The sequence below is a fragment of the Filicampus tigris genome, chromosome 5, assembly GCF_054856515.1.
Source record: "Filicampus tigris isolate MCC_2025a chromosome 5, RoL_Ftig_1.0, whole genome shotgun sequence".
NCBI classification, from domain to species: Eukaryota; Metazoa; Chordata; class Actinopteri; order Syngnathiformes; family Syngnathidae; genus Filicampus; species Filicampus tigris.
In genome coordinates this window covers 3,027,501-3,041,884 of record NC_141221.1, presented here as the reverse complement: position 1 = coordinate 3,041,884, position 14,384 = coordinate 3,027,501, and the positions used below count along the sequence as shown (strand labels likewise).

Below are 14,384 nucleotides of genomic sequence, written 5' to 3'. Positions count from 1 at the left end.
GATGCGTTATCGCGGGTCAAAAGTGGAGGTTCAATCAAGCAACGTGGCGGCAGACGCTCATATATCGCCGTCACAAGTTGGCGTCATCGTGTGCTAGCTTGTGTGATATCGCTACGGGTTTATCCCCCCCCCCCCCCCCCCCACACTCCGATGCAAAGGCATCTAAATAGATGATAAATGGGCCCATTGTGCAGAATGGCATCTCTCACGTTGGCGGAGGTATGAAGCTGGTGTGGGATGGGCTGGTTGGGCGGGACGTTCGGTCACTTTGTGAACGTGACCACCAGTGAAAACAATTCCTCCGTCGTTGGGTCCGTTTCATGTCCACGTCACGTGACAAACGCATGATGTGCACGCTCGCCATGATATACGTATAAGTTCACAAAGAAATGGATATTTCCTTGTTGGTTCAACGTCGCTTTTAAAGACATGCCATCGATGTCAGGAGGCCACGTCGTCACTAACTGTTTTGAAGTCTTATACCATGATTGATTGTCGCGCGAGATCAGAAAATGCTCCAGGAAAAGACAGCGTTGCTTCCTACAAATTCGACTTCTTATTATTATAATGAGAGAAGGCCCACGAAAACACGAGCATGTAAATATGCAAAGACCAACCATGAGAAACGCCTCTTGAGAAGATGCCATGCCGTGCAAAAAGTGAGCATTAGCGTATCGCGTACGTTGAAGGGGGAGTCAACTCCTCAAAAATATTCCTTGCCGAAACACGGCATTTCGATTAATATTGCGTTTGGGGATTATGAGTTAAGCAGCAAAATCCACACATTTTAGCCATGGGGGGGGGGATTCGGACTTCTGTCGTCTGAAAATGACATCACAGTTGCTCAGGGCTCAGATAACGACCAATTACGGCACACCTGTTTTCTGAAGCCGAGCTGCGATTGGTCGTTATCTTAGCCCTGAGCAACTTTGAGGTCATTTTCCGTCGACAGCTCGTGGTAAAATGGCCGCCCCCTGAGATGGGCAAAAAAAAAAACGGGTGGATTTTACTGCTTAACTAAATATTTTGCCGTGTTTCGACTACTTCTTCTTTAACCCATTAAGGACGGGAGCGCATAAGCGCCTTTCTACCACTAGAGCCGGGAGCGCTGTTGCGTCTTTCTACCTTTAAAGCCGGGAGAGCGTATACGTCATTTTCTATTTATTCATTTAATTCTCGGTCCCTTAACCAATGAAATGCATCAGAATATAACCGTGACGGTGTCGGAGGCCCGCGGAGGATGTTCCAGAATTCTTTTCGAGTCATAATAGCGGACACCGCGGAGCTCTGAAATGAGTAATGGCGGTGATATAGACGACGCGATTGTGGACTTTGAACCAGTCGAACCTGATTTATGGTTAAGATATATGTTTGTAGACAAAGACAATATCGACGTCTTTGTAACAGAAAAGAGGATGGTGGTTACCACTCGATTTTTAAAAATTAAAAATAGTGCTCCTCTTGCACTAACAGTTTTTTTTTTTTTTACCTCTTCGATTGAAACAGTACAGATTAAAAAAAACCCGGGTCTGTGTGAGAGCCACACGTCTAAGCTCTCAAATTCTCTGTAGGGGCTGAGATGTTAATTGTTTTGTAGGGGTTGAATTTCCGCGAAAACCTCAGGTTCTCAAGGGTGATTCCAAAGACGACCGCCGGTTTTGGGGAGCAGTCGAGCCAGGCGCTTTCGGCTTTTAAATTGTGTGCAGTTGTATCGAAATGTGGTCCAACAAAAAGCCGGTCACTGCTGCAAATGACACGCTTGCATCGAAAGTGCGCCGATAGACGTTTGCTATTCGCTTTGCGAGGCCACTTGCTCTCCAGCGCCATGCAGATCAGCACTTTGCAGACTCGCATCGATACAACTGGCCCGCTTTCAAAAGCAACCGGCGCCATTGATTTGACATTCACTTTCTCATTTACTTGTGAGATATTGCTAACAAGTTTCTTTCTCGTGTCAAACACTTGATAATAATGTGTCATGTTCATTGACCTCTGTATTGATTCATTATCTCCCTTCAAGCTGACCCCCCGCCCCCACCAGCCCCCCCCCCCAGGGGGGGGCCCAATCAGCAATTCTCTCTCGTCACGTGCAACGATCGTTCTCACTAAACGGCGAAACGGTGTAATTTGGATAGATATGTAACATAAGATGTGTGATCAGTAATAATTACAGCTGGGCAATAAGCAGACATCGAAATGGGGCCAAAAAAAAAAAAAAGAGATAAAAAAAAAAATAATAATAATAAGCCAGCAGTCTTTGAACATTTCTCTTGAGTGCAACTCAAGGACGTTCATGACGATTGCTGATTGCGTTTTGCTATCTTTGACACAACGTTGCCTCGTAGGTTTGCAACACTTTTGTTTCCCTTTCTCGACAGTCATGTGAAATACATCGGCGAGGTTTTTGATTGCCGTCCCTCGCGTGCGGGGAAACGCACATACATAATCCCCTCCAACGATTCCATGGTTATTTAATGACCAAAAAAAAAAAAAATCGAAAGGGAAATAAATGATATAAGGTCAAGGATAAAAGGCGACAAAAAACGCGATTGCCGTCTAACTCCGTAATAAGGAAAGGAGGCCAGGTTAGATGTTTATTCAGCTCACCTGGGATGAGTTTTTAACAAATTCATAGCAGTTGGTTATTTGCAAAAAAAAACCCCAAAAACAAACAATAACCTTGGCTTCTAGTCCCACTGACGCAAGTGTGGTTTACATGGATCGTTGCATCACTGCTCCTTGCAGCAACAACACTGAGTGTTAATCAATAAGCCTGTGGAGTCACATTAATAGCTTGGTCTTATTGTGGCGTTTGCAGTATGCGCCAGTTTGTTCGTCTCAACGGTCCTCATCAGTCATAGAAGTCCTTCGTATGAGAATCGCATCTTTTCGCGAGCCGCCGCAACCGACAGTTATCTGGGTGTCTGTCATGTCCTTTTCCATGACGCCGTATCAAAAGTCGCGTGAGAAGCGGACTTATTGGGGTTCATTATCCACTGCTGCGTCATTCTTATTTTAGAGGTGATAAGCGCCGTCTGGGTCGGTGGAAACGCTGCACGTTTAAAAGGTGCTGTAAATCACAACGTGGTGACAGCCAGTGACCCCGACTTATTTTTTTCAGCGCGACCTTCCGAAAAACCGCGGGCGGAGGGACACGCGTTGGACTGATAAGCGTCCGTCCCTCAGCTCCATTAACACGCGCGCGCAAAAAGAGTCGCGGCGTTTTGCATGAACATTCAATCAAAACCGTTGCGTCATAGTTCTGCGAGGATGCTTTGTCCTCGTCCTAAAAGTGAGAGCGCTCTCTTTTCAAAACTGGCCTTCGCTGTGAAACCTGATTAGGCCTCTTTCAGGCAGCACATGGCAGCGGCGTGACATATGGGCTTCTAGTGTAACCAACAGTAATGAAATGTGCTCAGATACTCTTACTGCGGTGGTCAAGGAAGTGGGGGAAAAAAAAAAAAAGAAAAAAAAAAAAGCAGGTCTGCTTCTAATAAAGGCCAAGCGGCTGCATGAGGAAAGAGCAGGTGGAACAGAATTGAAGACGGTAGCAGCAGTCCTCATCTAAGAAACCCAGTCATGGCTGCGGGTATTAATAATTCAGCAGTCTCTTTTGAAAACGACCACAAAATAGATCCTCAATAATTGAACGGGGCGCGATGCGTTGATTCGTAATATCTATGATTAATGAGATTATCCTAAGCTGGCGGCACACTTAGTAATCGATTGACAAACATATCCTTTTTGTAGATTTTATACGGCGGCTGACTGTAGACGCCGAAATTCAACCTTCAGCGTAATTGTTATTCCGGAAGCGTCTCCGCGCGGCGGCCGCTGCCGGCCGGGGGGGGGGGGGCCGCTGTTACCGGAGACCTACATCTTTCGGTCACTATGAAAAAATAATGACTCGTTCACAGCGTTTCACTTGATCCCTTTGACTCCGCTGACTGTTGTTTCTCATTAGACACAGTTGGGGATACTTTTGTCTCATATGCTTTGACCTCTTCGGACAAACTGCGAAACTTGGGCTGCCTGGACACCATCCATAATTTCGCCCGCAGTCCCGTCGCGGTCTCTTTTGTCCAGCGCGGCACAATGAAGCTGTCCTCGCTGTGAAGGCCAGAAGCATTAAAAATGGCTAAAAGAATTACAGACATGAGACACATTCTTTCAAGTGGCTTTATTCCAATCCCTCATAGCTGCCAAACTGTCTGAGCGCTCCTCCTCTTCTCTTCTGCCTGCTTTTGTATTATTAATGCCTGCAGTGTGAATGATGACTGACAACAGAGACAAAGAAAGATTGCGTGCGTGCGTGCGCGCGCGTGTGTGGCTTTTCGCAAAAAGAGGAGGGTGTTGTTATGAAAACAGTCCACCCGAACCGGCCAATAACCAATACGCGGCGGATTTCCCGCAAGTTAGCAAAATGTCGGCATTTGTCGAGAGACTAAAGGAGACGTTATGCGTGTCGGGATGTTCATTGTTCGTCTTTCCAAATTGTCTTTCCGTCATCTAAGGGGACAAAAAATGTCACGCGGAGACCCCCAGGGCTCCATTCTTCAAGGCGTCTACATGCTCCCACTAGCTCAGATTATGGAAAACAACAAAATATGCGACATTAATTATGCAGATGACAGATACATTTGCATAGCCATCTCTAAAGGCAACTATAATCCCATTCAACTGCTGAGCAACTGCAGCCAATGAAACAACGATTACATGAGCCAGGGTTTTTTTTGAATTCATTTATTTATTTTATAATTCAATAAAACGAAATCAAAAAAAAAAAAGGAAGCCATTTTTTTTCTGGAGCTAAGAAAAGTGATTATAAATCAATGCCATGCATTTTTTGCCTTTGTGTTAAAAAAAAAAAAACACAAACAAACTATAAACCTGAACAGAAATCTGGTCTTGGACTTCAATTTAAGACCGCTACAGTCAACGTTATTATCATTTGAAGATTAGGATTTGCCTCTCGATAGGATTAAGAAAGGCTTGTCTGTGTATTTTGAATCAGCAGGCTCAACTACACTACTTTAAGTGTCTTTACAAATTGCAACCAGAAGATTGAGGCTGCTACACTCCAAAAAAAAAAAAAATCCAATCAATTCAGTTCTGAGGTCTTTTTAATGTCTTTTTTTTTTTTTTTTCTGCTGTTGCACATCAAGGTTAAAATACTGCCATGGCAATATGTGAAGTGATTTTAGCCCAAAAGTGAACCACGGGGCTCACAACAGCTTTGTGTACGGTTCTGTTTCTTGTCAATAATAATAATAATGATAATAAACATGTATTTTTTATTGTTTTGGGAAAATTAATTGTTCTGATACTTTTTTTTGGTCCGGCACGATAGCCGACCGGTTAGCACGTCCGCGTCACAGTTCGGAGGTCGTGGGTTCGATTCCGGCTCCGGCCTTCCCGTGTGGGGTTTGCATGTTCTCTCCGTTTCTGCGTGGGTTTCGGCCGCGTACTCCGGTTTCCTCCCACATTCCAAAAACATGCGTGGTAGCTTAATTGGACGCTCTAAATTGCCCCTACAGGTGTGTTTGTGAGTGCGGATGTTTGTCTCTGTGTGCCCTGCGATTGGCTGGCAACCCATTCAGGGTGTCCCCCGCCAACTACCCGAAGACGGCTGGGATAGGCTCCAAGCACGCCTGCCGCCATTTTGAGGAGAAGCGGTATAGATGATGGATGGATGGATGGATGGATACTTCTTATACCCAAAACAAATATTTGGACTAAATTTGCTTTGCGTGTAACAGCGAAATAACTCAAAAGTATTTTGTGCGCTCGCTGAAGTGTTTGTTTATTACTGAGCAAGCAGGAAACAAAACTCAATCTGGTAATTGAGGTTTGTGTGATCAGGAAATTGCAGGGTATCAAGTCGTTTTGAAAGCACTGCCAACAACACAGGCCCTGCGGTGCTAATAATACATCAATGAAAAACCTTCGCATGCTCCCGCACACCCACGTGCAAACTAGAACCCCATACACATAAGAGGGGAAATTTAGGTGAATACTTGTCAGCAGTTCATTTGCCAACGTTATTTGCAAGATGTTAAATTGGGACATGTTGGGACAACATGTTAAACTGGAGCCTTGGGGGACAAAAGCCCCGCATCACATCGGGCTACACTCTCCGTGAGTGCATTGCTGCCTGCTTGCCTGCCTTTTTTTTTTTTTCTTTTTTTTTTTTTTTTTTTAAAACAGAATGATATAATATAGATTTCTATGCAGCTGTCAAATGGCACCTCCGTTGTGACTCTGTTCTCATTGAGCATGCCCAGGAGAGCTGACCCACTTTCTGATGCAATTTGTCTCAGTGACATCCTCCTTCACGTCTGTTTTATCCTGCCAGTCATCGTAAATTACTTCAGATGACCTTGAACGGAAGCAAAAGTCAACTTTGGTGTCTCGTCAATGTTGATTCCATTCAAATACAATTTCATTCAGTGTGGATCAGCAGAATTCGGATGAACGCAGTGATTTGTACAGTTTCTAAAGATATGGCCTTGCATACATAACTGACTCTGTGATAATACTCAGGGCCTCTAAAATAACACTAAATAGTAAATACTCAATGAAATAAATATCCATTGGAACATTTAAATAAAAACCCAAATAAGCACAACAACTCAGCTCCAATACACGATGAATTCCAAAGAGCAATCCTAAAAGATTCCTTCTACTGTATATTGGTGTATCGTATTCTCCCTTTTGTGATCTATTTTGTGTACGGTGTCCCACAATGCACAGAAAGATGCCTACAAATAAAATGCCTGTAATGAATTTCATTGCTATTATCTGCCTTTATTCTGACCTCAAAGATGTGCACTTTTGAAGCAAATACAGTGAAAAATACACGATTGAGTTTTGGGGAGAAAGTGTAATGATAAAAGCTTGATTTGGAGAAACTCTTATTTGAACACGATTTTTGGGACATCAGACCATCACAGCTACGGGAAATTCTAATGAAATGGGGGGAAAAAAAACTATTCGTTGAGGTCAGGGTTCTGTGCAACAAACTTTTGGGGGACAAGATGGAACAGAAAATGGACTTTCCCACACTGCAACCAAATTATTGTCCAAAATTTCTTGGTAAAATAGCAAATTGGTATTTAGCGGAACAAAGACTAACCTCAGGCCATGGGTGGGCCTGGGTGGGCACAGGCCCACCCAGATTGACACACTGCCCACCCAGTGAGATTCATGAAATATATACTTTAACATTTTTAGTAAATTATTATTAACCTCCTAAGGCCCAAACTGATTTTTTTTTTTTTACATGCATTTTTTATTTTTCATTTTGCTATTTGGGCTTATTGCAACCTAATTAGAAGAAAAACTAAGCATCATCTTTGAGTTTTTTTTGCATTGTATTGTACTGCATTTTGCATACTGTATTTTGACTGGAGTATGTAATACTCTTCTGAGACCACAAGATGGCAGTGTAAGTGCCCACATATGTGTCCAAAACACCCACAGTTCCACAGTGCACACGCTTGTGGACACAAGAGCTAGAAAGCGCCGTCCACGTATGTGGCCACTAACGGCATAATTGTGGTTGTCTAAGGAAGATCCGAACTTCATATTATTCAGTTTGTCATTTTATTTGAATATACGATGTGTCGGGGCAGGAGGATTGTGCGAAGTGAGAGGAATATTCAGTCCCACCCTGATTTTTCCAGGCCCACCCATTAGCCACGTTCTGGCTCCGCCCCTGCCTCAGACTGATTCATTAACAAATGCTTCCCAGGACTTTTGTCTGTATTATCTGAAATTGAAAAAAAAAAAAAAAAAAAAAAAGCATGAAACTTTTTGGAGTCTACTTTAATGAATAGGACTGAGGCGGCATGGCGGGGATGAGTAGTTAGCACATCCGCCTCACACTCTGAGGTTGGGGGTTGGGGCTCCTGCCTTCCCGTATGGAGTTTGAATGTTCTCCCTGTGCTTGCTCCCACATTCCCTAAACATACATGTTAGGTTAATTGAATACTCTTGTCCTTTGGTGTGGATGTAAGTGCCAATGTTTTTGTGCCAGTGGTGTAGAAAACCGTGAATGCAGGACTGTTTGTTCAAGAAATGTCATGATGAAGACCTTTTCATGTGCCAGGTTTGTGTGGAAAGTACTGCTTAGCTTTATGCGTAGTTTTTTTTTTTTTTTTCCTGAAGGCAAGATCGTAGTCCAACCTTGGTATAATAAAAGATCTGTAATTGCAGTCGTTGTGCGTGGCTGATGTGAAATGTGTTTTATATTTTTCTATACTAAAAGGTGGAAATCAAATGTCAAAATGTGCACTTCATACTGTACAGAAAATAAGAAGAGGCGTGTGCGTGTGTAGGGTTTCTTTAAAGGAAAATAAAAAGCCGTTTCGTCAACATGGACACGAGTATATTTTAGGAGGAAAAAAAACACTGCTGCCCAAGGACAGATCAACGGGACTCCATCGAAAAATTGGACTTGGGCACCGATGGAAGAATCCTTACGGCGGAGAAAGGTATAAACGTGTGAGAGGGACTAAAAGATGCATAAGATTCATCATCCTTGGGTCAAATTCAATTTCCTCCATTTCTTATGAGTGCAGACGTGACATATTGCGATTTCTGTGCAACCTCATTTCGTCTGCAAGCAGAATCGGTTCACTCCAAAATCCGGAGATTTATGCCATGCAGAGAACATATTAGACGTTCTATGCCTTTCACACCTACACCTACACCAATTGCAACCTAATCCAGGAGCAATATGATTCTCCATTGGCGCTTTCACAGAGCAAAGAGTGCCGAAGCTGCCTTTTTCTTTTTTTTTTTGTGCTTTTTCTCATTTGCCAGGATTCGGATTGAAAGACGTTCGCACAATACAGAGGTCATTTTTGGGGGGGGGGGGGGGGGAGCTTTTTGTTAGCCGCAGGGTTCATGCAAATGTACTTCTGCTTGGATATCACCACACGACTCCAAAATCTCATATTCCGCCTTCAAGCTCTGCTCGCTTGTGGCAGCTTTCACACTCCTAACTGCGTCTGCAGCATCTGCATGCGCATAACTAAGGCAGCCCTAAATGGCTGCATCCCGCGGTAGGATACTAGTTGCAGTTGCAAAAGATTAAAAAAAAAAAAAAAAAAAAAAACAGCTTTGCACTGTGAAGATTGCTCCCGCTTCAATCCAATCATAACGAGCTTTTGCATCCACCGCTCGCAAGACTCCACGGAAAGCTTTTTTGTGCCGTGGCATTAGCCGGCCGTACGAGCGCTGACTCACCTTTGGCACATTGCTACATTTGGGAGAAAGGCTAAGTGACGCTTAGAGCTGAAGTCTCATTACCAGGAGGACGTGTTAGGGAACCGACCTCTTCTGTATGCACATCCCCGGCAGCCTTAAAGCAAGCTCCAAAGAATCCTTATTGAACAAAGGCAAGCGTGCGGCGAGAGCGCACTGTAACATCGCAGCATCAAAAGCGCTCATCTGCATATGAATTGTGAGCGAGACGTGCTCATTAGTATTCCACTGAAGTGTAAAAGCACAAGTAAATAGATGTGTTTACCCACACGTTCCAGACAAAACCTGTATTCAATATAAAGACAATTGCGGTAAAGGTTTTCAACTGATTTTAGGGGTGGGGGGGCTTTCACACTGCCCTTTGCGATGCAAATAGCGTAGAAAGTAACGTCTGACCCGCTGTTTTACACGTTTGCCCGGTCGGAGGTTAGCGTGGTGCAGCGCGCCGGAGGGGCGATGTATCAACCCCGGCCGGAGATTGAATGGTAAGATAAACTCCAGATAAAGGCAGAACGTCTATGAGGAACGTTGCACATATGTTTAACAACAGCAGATTCATCTTACAGTTGTCTGCCACGGTGAACACATGCCTCGAGCAAGTCAGCCACCCTGCAGGAAAACAGGACGATGCATTTATCACACAAGCGACATTACACAGCTAGAGCTGAAAAAAAACAAAAACAAAAGACACACACGCCTTTGAGTGATATTGCCGTATCAACTGTGATTACCAGTATGTTAATGTGTCACCAGTTTGTGTGGTTCTCATTCAAAAAAAAAAAATGATCAGAATATAGGTTTATTTATTTTTTATCATTTCTTACTGATTCAGTACTACAAGACGCCTCATAAAAGAAGATCAGTACCGTGGCCCAATAAGGATGTCTTTTATGGTCAACTAAAAGTTTACTACGCTATTTATTTACATTTTCCCCCTTTTCAGTTTTCTCGCAGGGGGTTAAGCTCTTGTTTTATAACAGTCCAAATATGTATCTTTCTCCTTTGCCATCATCGTCATTTCGGAACTTTCGACAGTTACACTTGAATAGCCCTAAAGTTGCGCAATTTCAACCGCCGTCACACATGATGGCGCGGAAGACCTCAGCAGATCTTCATGAAAGCCGCAGCAACGCTGATGTCAAAAGAATGTTCAAAGAAGCTGTGAAGAAGTCCAGTGTCACCAGATGCGTTGTCACGTGTGACCAAGGGCCGGTCGGGTGTTAAAGACGTTTTTATCTTTTAAAGTGTTTTTAACGCTTAAAAGAAATGTATTAACAATTCGGCTGATTATTTCTTTACTGTCTCATGGGAAAACAATGATTTTGGTAGACCTACAAAATTGTCCAGCATCTTAGAACTGAATGAATGTATATTAATGATTATTTCAGTTATATAACCAAAATCATACAACTCGTCGCACAAAACAAAAGACAATTAAACACTGCAGACTTAAAGCGAAAGATATTTTTTTCAAGAATATGTTCCCAGCAGGCCCGCGAGTTGAAACAGGGCATTCTGATTCATTTTGCCTTTGTGGAATATAAATTAAGCAGCAACATGCACTCGTTTTTAGCCATCTCTGGGGGGCGGCCATTTTGTCTTCGGTCGACTGAAAATGACATCACAACTGCTCACAACGACCAATCGCGGCTGACCTGTTTTCTGAATCTGAGCCGTGATTGGCCGTTGTGAGCAGTTGTAATGTCAATTTCAGTCGACAGAAAACAAAATGGCGGCCCCCCAGAGATGGTTAAAAACGAGTGAATTAACACTTATCCCACAAACGCAATATTTATCAGAATGCCCTGTTTCAACTAGTGGGCTTGCATAGAAGATATTCTTGGGGGGAAAAAAAATGTTTGCGTTGACTTCTTTTTTCTTTAAACACCAAAATCTTCAACCAAACCATATAATTCTCTGAGAAAGTCTCATAGCTTAATGCTAATATGTAGTGAAAAATGCCATTTACATGCTAAGTGAAATTAGCACAGATGTTTTTCTGTAATTATAAACCTTTAAATAACGGTTTAAATTTGTGAGTAGACAAAATTACTCACAGGCATATATTGTCTGCGGGAAGAAGTTTGACAAATTTTTAAAATGTCAAAACGTGGTACTGCGTTCAAATCCACGGGGTGCAACCTATGAACCGCAATCATCGGGGCTCAACGTATATCTGGAAATTGAATGGGGATTTTCATTTCAAGAGCATACCTGTTCAGTCCGAATCATCACAAGAAGCTTTATGTAGCCTCGTCGACAAAGTGCTGCGGTGGGGCCGTCACGATGGAGTTCGTCACTTGAAAGTCAAGATGAGTCAAGCACAAGCACTTTGTATTATTTGCTGCACCAAAGCTGTGATTTGACGCTTGCAAGAATCTTCGCTCACACGCACGCCTGCGCTAATTAAATGCGATTACATTCGCTTTATCTCCTACACAGAGCACCCAAAGGAAAAAATAGACAAACGGAACATTTTCACATCATAGCCGGAGTGTCGGTGACCCATACGAGCGTATGAGCCCGTCAATTGCCCGTTCAAACACACAATCACTTTCCCTCTGCCACGCAGAGCCATTTATTTACTGCCTCGTGGCCTGAACTGTCTATGACTATTGATCTGACAGTGCTCCGTGCTCTGATTTAGAGGCCATGATACGGTTCGCCATGAGCCAAACAGGAAGGGACTATTGATTAACATGCAGCTCTGCTAAGGGCGCAAGCGCTCCTCGATGACAATTCGCCTGATTCACTTTCAAACCTCATGAGCATCACATTCACATTTGTCCTGACTCTGCTCTCCTTCGTGCCCCAGCTGGGTCATCCACTCTGACAATACAGCCAATGTAGTCAATTCATCCACCCACTGCCCTACAATGCATACCAATTGATTCTCAAAAGCATGTGCCAGTGGTGTTTTTCCCTCAAACCCAAATTGAGTTATGCTAGTGAGCGTGAGTGGGAGTGGGCATGTGTGGTTGCCCAGCGGAGTATGTCACATATATGCGTCTTAAAAAAAACACGCATGCAACCAACCACACACATACTTTCGGAGTCGGGCTCACTTTGGCAGAACATTTTTGAGAATTCTATTCTGCTGCTGTACTGCCACCAAGTGACGCACACGGGTAATGAAACAAAAGACATGAGAGAAACTAACTTTTTATTGACCAAGGTGACAAGAACACATTCCATTTCGGTATGATTAAAAAATAGAGATACGGGCTACAATATAAAATACATGCTGATATACGAGGTTGCATAAAAGTGAATTTGCACGTTGAGACCCATGTGGAAGTGCGTTTGTAACACGGTACCACAAATTAAGGCAAGACGGTCATTAAAAGAAAATACTAAACGCCACGTTGTTTGTGCTAAGGCACCCTCTGCTGGTAAAAGTCTTTTCCATACCAGTAACTTATGTGTGCACATTACATATGAAATGGACCCCAAATTTAAAACCCTTCAGATCAACAATGGAATAAATAATAAGTACTGCATATAATATTGCAATACAAATCCAAAATGAAGCACATCAAGATAACCTAGTTCCAGAATTTGACAGGGCCCATTTACCTAGCATATCATCATAGGTATAAAAAAAAAATAAAAAAGTTCAAGTAGGATACCACTTTTGTCTTTGGTGGGGACGGCAGTGCTAACTGCCACAGTTTTCAAGTTATTGCTTGACCAATACAGTTGTGCGCATTAGTTTACAAACCACATTTATTTCATCTTTAATGGTTTTTAAATTATACTATCATACATTTCAGAATAGCATAATCATTTAAACAACAACAACAAAAATATTCAAAATAAATGTATGTTAAATTGGGAGTTGCACTTTGGCTTTCATGTATGTATGTAGATAGATAGAGAGAGAGAGAGAGAGAGAGATAGACAGATAGATGGATATTGCCGCAGCCCATTGCATACATTTTTACCACATTACTCCTGTGTTTGATATTGGAGTAGAATCATATTCTGGTCATTAAATGATTCCGTTGTTGCATCGATGTGAATTCATGTCTATGTGTGCCAGGAAAAGTATGTGAATGGATTTCCAAAAATGTAAAGTTATGAAAATGAAATGCAAAGAGATTTTGCATTCACAAGCACTCACTTTGTACTCAGGCCCATTAACACAATTTGGATTTCCAAACAAGGGCTCTGACGGACTGTGAATGGATATGTCAAGTTAGGCATTTTATAATGTGTGTGGAGTTCAAAACTATCATGATTTATTAATAATTGCAATAAAATAGGAGTATTGTATCAACTGTACTAATGAGATGCCTTCTCAGTTTAATTTTGTTCCAATATACAAAACATTTTCATATATATATATTTTTTTTTAAAAAACAACAATGTCAAAGTGCTGTGTTAAGGTAGAACACCTTATGTTGATGTTTCAGCCACTGAGTCGCCAAGTTTTTGTTTTTCAGGCAGATGATCCTCAACAGCCAGCTCTACTGTGGTAGTCACGGCTGTTTTCAGTCTCTAAAAAGAAGAAAGGGGGAGACTTAAAAGCAATATTGAAAATGGTGCTACAGCTTAAACAGGTACAGTATGGCCAGCCACAACATTCAAAGCACCGACACGTTCTATCCATCAGTCTATGCTGCTTGTCCTCATCGCAGGTGAGCTGAAGCCTATCCCAACTGAGTTTGGGCACGAGTTGGAGTACACCCGGAAATGATTGCCAGCAAACTTCCGAGCAACTAATACTCAACTCAATTTGATTTCCACAGCGCTTTCACAACAGCTGCAGAACTGACAATATCACACTTATGGACAATATAGCCCTCATCACCCATAAGGACAATATAGCATTTTCAATCAAGCTAACAAGCTTTTCCCCCCCTCTTTAACGTGACAGGAGTACCTGAAGAAAGCCACGCAAGGACACTGAGAACACGCAAACTCCACACAGGAAGCCGAATCCAATAGCTGCGTTAAAAATTGCGCCAATTGTAACAATGAGAAATTAACGTGCGAGGTTAGAGACGTCCACAATGTACCTGACATGTGCCATATTTTCTCATATACAGTACTGTATTCCAATATGCAAGTTCAAAGAAAATGCCACAGTCCTGTAGGCAAGCCAGGTGTAA

At 42.6% G+C, this 14,384-nt stretch overlaps 2 protein-coding genes across 5 annotated transcripts in view; one reads left to right on the top strand and one right to left on the bottom strand.

Annotated features, from left to right (window-relative positions):
• The window catches only part of cmklr1 (chemokine-like receptor 1), a 92,288-nt gene that overhangs the window by 75,923 nt on the left and 1,981 nt on the right, over positions 1–14,384 (top strand). The window contains exons 3-4 of the transcript XR_015086827.1: positions 13,716–13,832; positions 13,911–14,384. The exon at positions 13,911–14,384 is cut by the window's right edge and continues 1,981 nt beyond it. The gene's annotated coding sequence lies outside the window, so the exon portion shown is untranslated. The remainder of the gene's footprint in view (positions 1–13,715; positions 13,833–13,910) is intronic.
• LOC147146885 (sodium- and chloride-dependent GABA transporter 1) overlaps positions 12,417–14,384 on the bottom strand; it is a 33,468-nt gene continuing 31,500 nt past the window's right edge. For all 4 annotated transcript variants that reach the window (XM_086030874.1, XM_086030876.1, XM_086030878.1 and 1 more), the window contains one exon: positions 12,417–13,770. In XM_086030874.1, coding sequence (XP_085887000.1) covers positions 13,669–13,770 — 102 coding nt within the window. In that variant the 3' untranslated portion in view covers positions 12,417–13,668. The remainder of the gene's footprint in view (positions 13,771–14,384) is intronic.